Source organism: Rousettus aegyptiacus, unplaced genomic scaffold, assembly GCF_014176215.1.
Source record: "Rousettus aegyptiacus isolate mRouAeg1 unplaced genomic scaffold, mRouAeg1.p scaffold_m13_p_2, whole genome shotgun sequence".
In the NCBI taxonomy this organism is placed as follows: domain Eukaryota; kingdom Metazoa; phylum Chordata; class Mammalia; order Chiroptera; family Pteropodidae; genus Rousettus; species Rousettus aegyptiacus.
The window spans coordinates 75,600,495-75,613,382 of record NW_023416295.1 but is presented as its reverse complement, the minus strand read 5'-3'; the positions used below and the strand labels follow the sequence as shown (position 1 = coordinate 75,613,382).

At 37.4% G+C, this 12,888-nt stretch overlaps 1 protein-coding gene across 3 annotated transcripts in view; it reads right to left on the bottom strand.

Moving 5' to 3' along the window:
- Positions 1–352: 352 nt before the first annotated feature.
- ZRANB3 (zinc finger RANBP2-type containing 3) overlaps positions 353–12,888 on the bottom strand; it is a 191,390-nt gene continuing 178,854 nt past the window's right edge. For all 3 annotated transcript variants that reach the window (XM_036236527.1, XM_036236528.1, XM_036236529.1), the window contains 4 exons: positions 7,254–7,364; positions 5,779–6,181; positions 3,027–3,158; positions 353–1,133 (listed from right to left, as the gene is read on the bottom strand). In XM_036236527.1, the coding sequence (XP_036092420.1) occupies positions 1,035–1,133; positions 3,027–3,158; positions 5,779–6,181; positions 7,254–7,364 (745 nt within the window). In that variant the 3' untranslated portion in view covers positions 353–1,034. The remainder of the gene's footprint in view (positions 1,134–3,026; positions 3,159–5,778; positions 6,182–7,253; positions 7,365–12,888) is intronic.

The window sequence follows — 12,888 nt, the reverse complement described above, 5'->3', positions numbered from 1 at the left end:
CAGTATTTACACATAGGTCTTTTGTGAATGTAATCCTTCCTTGACCTGTATTTTGTGCAGTCCTGATTCTTCGCTTTCATGATTCTCACATACCATAGGATTATGCTCTGGTTTTGTTTGATCATCACCTTTTTTACTTTTTTATATCAATTACATTTTGATTTTTTAACATATATCTCCATCTGTTCATGCTTTAATATAAAGTGTTTTATCATCATCACTCCTTTTATAAGAGGTACTAGGACTAAGACAGGATTTTAAAAACAGAAAATGATAACCAGTAGACAAAGGGTGCTTTGACAGTATGTCTAGTTTTATGCATGAAAACAAACTAAAAATAAAAGTCTAAGTGGAATTTTATATTTTATGCCTTTAATTTTTAAATATTTTAAAGTTACTTTACCCAAACCACCTGAATTGTCTACAAACACCATAGTTCCAATTAGCTGATTTTCAAAACATCATTTCAATAAAGACAACTGGCTAAGAAATAAAACAGAGAACACTCAAAATGTGTAGCCCAAGTCCATTTTGGAGGCATTTAGTGAACAAAAGTCCCTCTTGGATACTAGGCAGGCTGGTCACACTTGGCCCTGTATCCTTGAATAATGATGATTTGCTTCTGAAATTTCCCTTATGGTTGGTTTTGCAAGGTTCCATTTATACACACAGTAGTCCCCAACCAATTCTAATCCAGCAGCATTTTTCAGGTAATTGAGAATATATTTTTCAAATATAATCTATGTATAATACCATGATTAAGGTATAGTAGGGGGAAATGAAAGCTTAACAAAACTTCACTGAAACATAATTGAGAGTCTGCATGAAATCAAGATCACAGAAATATTTAGTACCGTATCTGTTTCTATTAAGTTCTTTAAGGCACTGAACACTAAAAGCATTTACTATTAAAAAGTTGAATTTGTGATTTTTTGTTCTAAAATTTTTTACTCAAAATATTAAATGTGAAAAAAATCTGTGTTAAATTCTTCCACATGTAAGCCCTTTGTCATCCATTCAAAATGTTTTATATTTCATTTCTTTACCAAAAATCGTGTGATGTCAGATCCATGCTTTGATGCTAGAGATTGTCTTCTCATCTGGCTTCTTTCCTTGGCTTGTCTGGCAGTTCTCTAAAAGTTGAAAAAAATATGCATATGTACACACGTTAGGAAAAAAGTACTGGCTACAGGAAGTGAAAAACTCTTTATAGTCAGTTAGTCTGGAAAAAATCTATATTATTACTGCATGCATGGACCAGTGCTCAGCCATTAGGGGAGTTACCAAACTACAAGCAGAGGACCCAAGTAGCTCTGCTAAGTGTCCTGAGGTCCTAGGTTCACTTAGGAGCAGATGCTGAGGAGAAAACACGGCTTTGGGGGGTTGGCTTGCTACTGAGATTCATGAATCCCTCATTTGGGGACTATGATTCTTCTCACCCAAGTGAGAACTTGTAAGGCATCTTAGGATTTCCGACACTGCAGTGCATGCAAGGCCCACCCACTGCTTATTCTCTGGGCTCACAGGCCATTCCAAACTCAACAGCCAAACCAATGCAGAAAAACAAAATGAAGGAGAACAGAATTGGATTCTTCTGCTATTCCCCAAAATAAATTTTTTCATGAGAATCTGAAAAAGTGATTACAGAAGGGGCAGCATTTTCTTTTGCTATATCTTAATTCTATTATAAGTCTTGAATGTGCTAATTTACATAGCTGAGAAATCAGATGACTTTTTTGCCAGTTGGAGTCCATGTATGTTTGAAGTAATCCAGGTGGAGGGGTGGGGAAAGCAAAGAGAGTTAAAACTGAAAACAACAAATCCTGTCTGTATGACGTAATCCCATTTATGTAAAAATTACATTTGTGAAGAAATTGAGGAATCTAAAATAACAATAGAAGGCTAAAAACATGCTCATACACTATAAACACTGGCAAAGGATCTCAACAGATCTCAAAGTGTAAATATAATTGATTAGCATTTTTAAAAACATCAGGGTCATTAGTAAAATCATGGGAGGGGGGGCTGTTCTCCCACCGCATCAGCCCTACTAAGTGAGGTTAAGGGGGCGCTCTCTCGGTTATGGGCGGAGTTGGAAGAGCATAATGGAGTATAGTCCTTTGGAAAACAGCTTGGAGATAAATTTGTACAGGCTCAGCTGACTCGGTGATATTTTACATCTGAGAATCTCTCTGAAGGAACAAACTTAAAACAAAAAACAGTTTGTATACAAAATTATGTGCTTGGTGACATAATGTATGAGAACAAAAAAAAAGTAAACAAGTTCAACATTCATCAGGATGAGAATGGCTAGATAACTACAGGAGAGATTTACTGACATTGTGAATGCTTATCATGCGAATGTAGAAGTGCTTAAATTGTGCCATAAGTGAAAAAAAAGTTGCATATAGAATATATGCTTCTTTCTAAGATTATCTCAATTGGTAGATCCTACTACTTTTTGCTGGACTGCCTATTTAAAATTCATCATAGTCGATAAACAATACTATGCCATTTTTTCCCTCTCATTTTAAGCAACAGGTAATTGCTCAAAAACGTGCCCAGGTTAATAGGTTTCATACTTTGGTCAGGAGTGCAACGTTTGCATGTTGAACTGAGTTGATCCTAGAAATAATTTCATAATATTCTTAAGATATTTCAGGACATCCTTAGCTGCAAATACAAACATATGTCACTGCCTCAATTCACCAAACTTCTAGTTTGGTGGTATGGGTCTCTTCAAAACTATGCAAATTGTATGCTGTAGTCATCTCCTTTTAGGTAGTGATGACAATGACCTGGTCCTAGAATGAATTAGAAGAGAAGCAGCTCCTCTTCCATCTGTGACTGAGAACTTACACAGGCCTCAAGAGGAAACTCAAGTGTTAGGTGATGAAAGGAAAAAAATGCATTTCGGATCCCAGACCAGGGATGCAGATTCACCCGCAAAATCTTCCACACGTGTATGCGCAATTTGCAATCGATGTCCCAGGATGGAGTCAAATGTGTCTGAGAGCTTCACTGACCTCTCTGTGACAGACTGTGCAGAGTGTCTGCAGGTTGTCCAGGGAGCACTGCCCTCCTCCGCTGAACACTGGCTTGATGTGGTCCACCTGCCAGAATTGCCCTTCCCCCGGGTTTCTTATCATCTCATTAAGCTGCAACAAGAACACAAGATCAGCACTTCTAAACATACACCGTAGGAACAGTTGGTTTTGCATTGTGCAGTCATGTTCATACAGCAAAATCTTAGGGAAAAATACATTAGGATGGCTTTTTATAGCTTTTTTTATGAATAGAAGAAAGCCTCCAGGTTAGCAATTTGAAAGCAATAAAATGTGTTTCTGAAAAAGTTTTGCTTCCCTTACCTAACCCATTTTGAAAAAATTACAAGCAAGAATAAAATAACCAAGACTCCTGACAGATTGGGAAAAATCAGTTGCTTCTGCACTTTTGAGCTAGTTTATATAGTCACTGAAACAAAACTGAGAGAATAATAATAGATTAGAAGTTTTAAACTTCTGGATATTACTGACTTGAACAACCTTTAATTGTTAACCTCAATGCATTTGTTACTGTACCAATGACAGTTTAATATAAATAGCTATCACCTGGAACTTTCATGCCATTCCTCTGGAAACCTCCCAAGTTACATGGACTGGTATAAAATTTCTAAAACAAATCTCTACAACTTGCAAAATTTTGAATAAACATGTCCATTTAAAGCAGGCATGATTTAGGCCAGTCTATATATATACATATACACTTAATATTTAACCAATGATGACCTATATTAAAACAGGTTGTATTTTAACATTTTACCTAAGGTGGTAAAAGCAGCTCACAGCACAGCAGTGCAGTTGTTTTAATATCACAAAGGTGAGTATGAAGGCTGTTTTTATTTCCTTGGTCTCAGACAAGGAAGAAATTATAATCAACTCCACAGCTGCCAGCCTTGGGAGGCTGTGCCATGGTTCTTCTAATGCAGTTTCAAGGAAACCTGTCAGACCTGTGAAGGGACCTGGTCAACGGTGCCCGGCCTGAGAGGAGCCCCAGGTGGCAGCAAGCTGGAACAGAAGACTTTGTCTAGCTGTGACTGACACTGCTAGAAGCAACTACAATGGGAGTCTTGTGCATCAAGTCTTGTGTATCCTAAGGAAAAAAAACCATTTTGGTTCTGCTTTTTGTAACCAATTCTCTTGCTCGAATAGTCAGACTCTGCCTGAGAGGCTCTATGATCCGGAAGGTGTTTTTTATTCTTCTTAGTGACTCTCTGACAAATTACCAGGGGCAAGTCTTTATTATCCTAAATTCATCTCTTGAAAGGGTAACTCCCTCTCTGACTGGTCCTCCCAAACCTGAGCTCTGTGCTGCTCCTTATCCTCTGAGCACTTTTGTTTTAGGTCTATACTGTGTTACTTCTGCATTCCTGGACAGGCTGCTTTCAAGAGGCCCTTGAATCCCTTCATTGTGTGTCTTCTGGAAGCCTCTGCAGTGAGGCAGTGGACAATAAATGGAGTCTGGCTGATACTCCTGGGATGGGTACAATATGTCCCTCACCAATTAGACCAAAAGATACTTCAGGAACTCTGGATATCATTAAGGAAATAGTATATTTCCCTAGTTCTCAAAGTCATGCTATTTCATCTTTGCAGAAATGCTTGTTAATTAATTCTGTCATAATTCAGCAATACTAGGTAAATTAAAATATATAATTTCGCTAACTGGGAGCAATTTATCGATATTTTAGTGGGCAGGTAGTGGCTCAGGAGTGATTTTTAAAAATTAAGCACACTATACAATTACATATTTTGCTCTAGTTTAAAAATTTAAAACTGATTAGATCACAACATTAAAAATCCAGCTGAGTTTTGGAAATCAAAGTGAATAATGATGACAGTGTCCTGGGAATAACATTCTATCAAGCTGCTATGCTAATGAATATATATGTTTCCTTCTCATTCTAATGAACTCTATTTTGGGGGTTAGTTGTCTGCTTGTCCCTGGTCATTCAATATTAACATCATGAAAAGTGGAGCAACCAGACCACAGGTACTTCTAGATGCATGTGTTATCTGTTAAGATCTCTTCTCCAAATAATTTAATCAGAATCTAATTTAAGTCTCTATATTTTATCACCATTACTGTAGAAATCAGGGGTATAGAGAAACATGTCAGATAACACCATGAGGATACAGTCAGACAAATCCAGAAAGTGAGTAATCCTACAGGCAAATTATCTAGTTTCTTCAACAATCAATGGTATAAAAAAAGGGATAGAGTGATACAGATTAAAGAGAGCATAAGAGACATAATAACTAGATGTAGTATGTCGGTCATATTTTAATCCTACTTTGAACAAAGTAACTCCAAGATATTTTTGAGACAGTCTGGGAAACCAAACATGGACTTATTATAATTAAGAAATTATAATTGTGTTGGATGTGATATTGGGTATAGGGGTATGTGATTATAATTTCAGAGATAGAAAGAAAGAGGGTGGGGTGACTGTGAGATACATAATGAAAGAACTCAAGGAAGAAATGAAACGCTGTTTGGAATTTGCTTTAAAATAATTCCAAGAGCAAAGAAAGAATTGAAAATGAAGTCAAAATGTTAATAACTTAAAGTTGGTTGACGAGTATACAGGTTCACTATTCTCTCACTTTTGTATATATAATCAACAATTCCCACTTTAAAAAGTTAAAAAAGGAAAGTGAATCAATGTAATCACTCAGTACAATGCTGCCTTCTATCTGTCACACGATTATAATTTACCTGTTCTAAAGGGAGCTTTGAAGTCCAGGTAACATCCAGAAGATTCTTCCGCTGACTTTTAGGAGCATCTCTCAGACGTAAAAAGAGTTCTTGAGCATTCATACTGCATAGCTGACACACACCACGTTCAATTTCAAATACTTTGGCTCGCACGTAACTGTTATTAGAACGAATCCAAAACTCCTCCTGACATTTTAGAGAGCAAAACCGTGAATCCCAAGCGTTCGCTTTACACTCTTGCTTAGTTTGGCAAGTGGGTTGCTGACAGTGAAGGCAAAGTGGATTTCCTTCATTATCCACGGCTTGCAAATAGCCTTTGGATGCAGAGGGCTTCACAGTGAGATCAGCTTGAGCTATGCAGGGATTTAGAAATGGGACACAGGCTCCATCTTCAAAAAACTTTCTGGAATTGAACAGAACATTGAAAAGGTAACTAATGAACACTCACACTGGTCTAAAGAGTCATTACTTCATATAAAGGTCTTCAAAATTTCTTTTTTGATAAACACTAAACATAGGACCCACGGATTCTACGATTCAATGTGGAAATGAAATAGCTATAGTCAGCACTCTATATTCCATGCCAAATATAAGAAAGAATGGTGTTTACAAAAATTATTTTGAATATAAATATGCTGCCTCTCTTGGGCACTTAGATATCTTCGGGTTAAACGATCGGACTCTGGAACATCTGGAGAAGTTAGAAAATGCTTCTTCTAACTTCTTGTAAAAGCTGGGAAAGAACAGGTTAATGTGAAACCCCAAGTAATGTCCCTGAATGTTGTGTCACACAGCTTGTTAGGACAGGGAGGCTGTTTCTAAGGCTTTCATGAACACTATCTTCCAGGCTCTGCTGGCCTACAGGAAATAAAGCCATACCCATAAAGTGACAGAGCCAAGTAGCTAACAGTGTTGGTAGAATGAGAACAGAAACTTGCTAAATATGTGTCTCCTACAGGTAAACTCAGATTTTGAGTAAATTAAAATTAGAAATTAAACACCATAGGACATGTGCTCAACTTGTTAGAATAAAAGGAAAAGGTATACAACGCAAGCACGTTGAAAAATCCTGCATGGGAATCACAACTGCTTTGGCTCATCTTCTATGGCTGCTTATTAGAAGTGTTTGTTAAAAGAAAAACTCATGGTAGAAAGAGCTCAAGATTGGGGGGCAGAGCTCGTATTTGACCTCAGGTCTCCGAGCATCTTAGTGGCCTGGGGCATGTCACTGGGTCCACCTGTTCTCAGGACCATTCCTTGTCTCTAATTTCTAAAGTGAGAACATCATATGCCTCAGAGGGTTACTAGGGGGACTGAAGAGCTACTAATATTGTGAAAGCTCCTTATAATCTATAAAGTGGCCACTCACAGGTAAAGTATTATTACAAAAATGAACATATTACGAAAATGAACACATAAATTTAAAGGAATAGTCTTAGTACTACTATGCTCTATTAGTAAGTAAAACACCTTACTTTGTAGAAACGTCCTGTGGCCTGGCCTCCTTGGTGACCAGACGGACATGGCCCCCATCGTTCTTTACCTTGTCCATCGAGGCTATAGCAACATCTTCTTTGGTTATGTATCTAAAAAAATCACATGGTTAAGTGGATTTCTTCTGTCTCCTGTAAGAGTTTCTCTATTTCACATTCACAATGCTCCTTGCAAAAGTGGGAGAAGAAAAAGCAAGGCATAAGTCTATTCATTGAGCTAATACTAAAGTTAGGGAATGAAATTTTCTCTCTGTACACTGGCCTCCAGGTGTGCAAACACATCTCTCCCACATTAGTTTTCTCAAGATTTATTTTTCTAAGAAATCAGGAGTCATTCAATATCCTTTGGATCAATTTTCACTTAGGAGAAAAAAGGAGTGGGTGTAGAAACAAGAAACGATAAATACATGCACAACTGACAGCTGTAAGTAAACAGCCTGCCAAGCAGAGTAGAAAATGTCTAACTGCATTTTACCTCCCTCTTGGCCTTCTCTTCAAGGTTCCTCAAATCACCTTAATTATTGTATCAGCCTTTTGGGTAAAGTGATTCTCTTTTTAGTTAAACAGGTTCAATCGCATCTTCTATAATTTCAAGGTTGTTTCCATTATTATCAGCCCATATGAGGTTTACGGAATCTTCTACAAATGTAAAGCCATTCTTGATGTGGGATTCAGAACCTTATTACACAACACTATCAATACTATACAATGGTTTAGGGACTGGAAGTAAAGAGGAAAGTTATTCCAATTAAAGGTGACAGGGGAATTTAAGTAGGTGAAACACAACTATCCAATTAATTCCTTCTAATTAGCATGGCCCAGTTTCTCTGATAGTTTACACCTACTGTAGTTTTTAAAAAATTAGTTTAAACACGAATTTCTTCCTATTTTTGAGTACTTCATTTGGTAGCTTGACAATAAAATTAAAATTAAATCACAATGGGATTGTGCAATTGTAGGTAAAATTTAAGAAATTTGCTTTTTTCGTTGTTAAAGTTGTTAAAGATTTAATAATTAAAAGAAAGATTTCTTTCTTTTTATAAACTATCAATTTTTTGATTAGGTGATACATGCACATTCAAAATTCAAAAGGTATGTAACGCAATAGTATGGATGAAAGAATAAATTTTCATCCATTCCCATCCTTTTTACCTCCCCTGAAGCTACCTCCGTTTCCAGTTTTAATATATCTTTTTAGCAATAGTTGATTTTTTCTGTATATAGGTTATATGTTTTATCTTTGCATTTTTATTGACATATAACTCATAACATTAAGTTTACCACTTTAAAATTTACAATTCAGCACATTTTAGTACATTCACAAGGTTGTACAGCCACCACCACAACTGACTTTCAGGACTTTTTCGTCACTCCCCATTATAGTTTTTACTTTTAAAAACGAATGGAAGTATAATATACACACTAATTTTCATCTTGCTCTTTTTACCCAAATATACATCTCAGAGATCTTTCCATACATAGTATTACACATAGCGTTTCCCTACATTTTTAATGGTTGCATGTTATTCTATTATTTGGATAAACCATAGATCTAACCAGTCTTGGATTAATGGGCATTTTGGTTGTTCTAGTCTCTGCTATCATAAATAATGCTGTCACAAACATCCCTACATTTGATATTTTCTACACATGACGTAGATGTAATATATATTTCCAGAAGTCTTGGGTGCTTTAAATTTGGATAAATTTTGACACATTGCCCTCCTCTGAGTTTGTACCAACACACAGGCCAACCAGCAATGAACGAGAGTGCCTGTGTCTTCGCACTTTCACTAGCAAATGGTAGGTCAGTAAAAATTTCTCTGCTAATGGTGATAATTATCTCATTATAGCTTTAAATTTGCATTTCTTCTGTTAAAAGGGTGATTGTCTTTTCATATGTTTGCATGTCTACTGTGCGTCTTCCTTAAAGCAATAATCATTTTTACTTGCTCTTTTAATGTGCAAACTCTTCCATTCCCCATTTCTTCACCCATTTTACTCCCCTGACAAAAGCACTTCACTGAAGTATTTCAGTAGACTCTAAATGAACTCAAAAGCTTCCTAGCTGTGAGGGGTAAGGGAATATTAATCCTTGCCTTAGGTATTATTCAATGTCTAAGGGCTTAGAAAGTGAATTCAGTAACTTTAAAAGATGCTGAGAAATCTACTCAAGAGATTTAAGAGCTAAAAATAACCTTTCCTACAAGAGGTTTAAGCACAGAATTTTGGAAACCATAAGAAACAGATCAATCAACTCCAAATAGGGGGTCCGACAACTTTTTAAAACAGTTATGAGTTCCAATATTTAATTTTCCATTGAGGTTTGCTAGGAAGTGCATTTAAGTACACCAACTCAAAAGGATTATGGTAAATCCCAGTTTTGACAAATAGGGACAGGAGAATGTTGTCTACTAAGTAATTTCTGGATGGGGATGGGAGGACAGGATGGCAAGTTTTGCAGAAAGAGAGGACTGTGTTTTGGAAAGTGGCCCACGCCCCCCAAAATGAACACCCCTGGACTGTAGGTTGCTGGCCTGCTCTGAAGATCGGCTGTGGCTGAAGGATAAATAGTTGACATCTTAAACCCGGCAGGGCTCCATGTGAATCTGACCTGCCTCTGACAACTGAACTTAGGAACTGAAACCATGGCTGGTGCTCTCACCTTCCATTCACATTTAAAAATGAGCTACTCAAAAGCTGACTGCGAGCTGTGAGCTTGGATGGGGCCTGAAAATTGATGGATGTCATTGGAGGATAATCTGGTGAGAGATTTAGCCATTGCTTTTGGGGAAAATTCCTAAAAATCAGTATCTATGTGTCTTTATTCTGAGGCCATTCTATTTTTTTCACAGATGAATCTTCTAATCCTCTGCCTAGGAAGTCAACTGTGGCTGCTGGTATTCTGGAAGCCGAGTGAATAAAGGGGTCTGGGAGTGTCAGTTTCCAGTGTAATGACTCTCCCTTTATCTCCACTGAGAGTGGTGCCTCTGGTTCAGTTTCTCTAGAAAGCAAACTGGTAGGACAGAGGGTGGGAAAGGCATCCCGTGTCTAACTCTCCCCATACAGACTTCTAATCAGTGCCCCTATGCAGTCCCGTCCTCCACTCCAGTTATCAGAGACATAGCTACTCCAATTGCGTGAGATCTAGTGGGGTTCTGTGGTGAGAATCAGCATGCTTCCTCAAAGTACTGCCCTTCTGCAGGTACACCAGGTTCATTTTCTTGATCTGCTAAGTCAATTTCCTGGAGCTTGCCCTCTCTCTACCTTTCTCTACTCAATGACCAAGCCTCTAGATCTACCTCCTTAACACCTCTCTTCATGCTCTTTCCTCCATTCACGTTGCTAATGCCTTAATATAAGTCCTCAATCCAACCCCCTCCACCCCACCATCTAGATCTACTACAATATCCTTTTACCTTGTGTGGTTGCAGAATTTTAAAGATATTTCCCTATAAGATTCTTGTCACTGGTAGTCAATCAATCATTCATCTACGTAAGGCTGTAAAAGGACTTTGCAGATGTAATTAAGGTTACTGATCAGCTGACCTTAAGATGGGGAGTGAGTCCAAGTCTGAGAAAGATTTGACACATGATTGCTGGGCCTGAGGTGTAGGGGCCCATGTGTTAGAAATAAAAAGAAGCCTTTAGAAGCTAAGGGTGACTCCCAGCTTCTAGAGCCCGCAAGGACACCCAAGTCCTACAACCACAAGGAATGGAATTCTGTGTACAACCTGAATGAGAGCAGAAATGAATTCTTCCCAGACTGTCAGTAATAGCCCAGCTGGCCAACATCTTGATTTCAACCTTATAAAACCCAGAACAGAGAAACCAGTAGAGCCAACTGAGATTTCTGACTTATAAAACCATGAGATAATAAATTTCTGTTGTTTTCAGCTGCTAAGTTTGTGATAATTTGTTACAGCGGCAACAGAAAACTAATGCAACTTGTCTCCCCACTTTGAGTCTCGCCCTTTCAATCTAGTCTCCCAACTGCTGCCAGAGTATGCTTTTAAAAATAGACACCTGGTTATTTGCTCCGCTGCTTAGCAACACAAGTTTTATCTGTAACATATCATCTACATATAATTTTATAAAAAACACTGGGCATCTAACTTTGGCTTGTATAATTTTATGGCTTCTGCTTTTACACCTGATTTACCCATCATTCTCAGGTGGTTCTTTAAGTGGTCATCCATGTCTGATGGAGAATAACAATATGACATGACTAGAAATGGCTGGAGTGGCAATAAATTCAGTAAAGAAGGGAATTATGATCATGTATAGAGATGACCAATACTTCCACTAAACCTTTTGTTATAAAAATGAGAAAATGGAGAGAACTGGAAGAAGTATTGAGAAAAATAAAATAGGCATCATGCTTTTTCTTATCTGTATGTGCACTTATGTATGTGTCAGTATGTGTGTATGTATAAACATACACACATTTTTAATGCATTTTTTTATGTAAAGTAATACATGCTCATGAGAAAAATTCAATCAATACAGAAGAGATTAGGCAAGAGCCAAAAACTGGCAGCTCATGAAAAAATCCAACTAATCAAAGGGCTTTATTTGACTGATACAGTATTTTATTTTTAAATCTGAATTTGAAGCACGTTAGATGGGTTATGCACTTTCCAATTTGCCATTTTCACCTCTTACTCTATCTTTTCCTAGTTTTATACCTGACATCATTTGTTCATTTCTGGTTCCTCCTTTGTTTTTTCACCTTATGAATATGTCATCCTGGCATAAAGTATAAAGTCCATGACACCTCCACAAATTCCTCAATCTTATGGTCCAGAGCAAGAGTTCTCAATAGTGACCCTACTGACATTTTAAAATGTAATTCTTTGCCTAGGAGTGGACTCCTGTCTACTGTAGGAGTTTTAGCAGGATCCTAAGCCTCTAGCCACTAGATATTCCCCAGCTGTATCCTCTAATTATGAAAAACTAAAATATCTCCTAACTTTGCCACCCTGGGGGGTAAATCCATCCCCAGCTGAGAACCGTTGGCCTAGAGAAACCTCTGGTAAGAGTTTCTAAGGTATCCTTTTAGATACTTTCTATGTCAATAACAGAAATTACATATGTTTGTATCTCCATACTTTTTCATACTTATTTTTACCTTTAATAAGTTATCACAAGGATTCTTGTTCTCTCATGAATATACCAGATGCCATATTTTGAAATAGCTAAAGAGATTTTTCACTGTATAGGAACATAATTTATTTAATCAACCACATCCCTTTACATACCATTGATGTATTTTTTTTCACCTTTGTGCATGGAAGAGGCCAGAGATCATAAAATGATGAAACATGAGGATGAAGAGAGATTACAGGCACATGGAGACATCAAAAGCTACAAGGGCTTTTCCTGCCAATGCGTCTGTTGGTGCTTTGTGATCTCTTCCAAAGTAAGAGACGGGCAGCTGACTACCTTTCCTGAGAATTTCTACTTCATGCTGACGAAAGAGTCTACAGAGAATGGGGATCTGAGATCACGCAGGTTTATGATGGTTATGATGTTATGATGCCGAGAAAGGAAAGTGAGTATACAGAGATTAGAAAGAGACTTGTAATGATAAAGGCAAAAAAGTTACAAACACGAG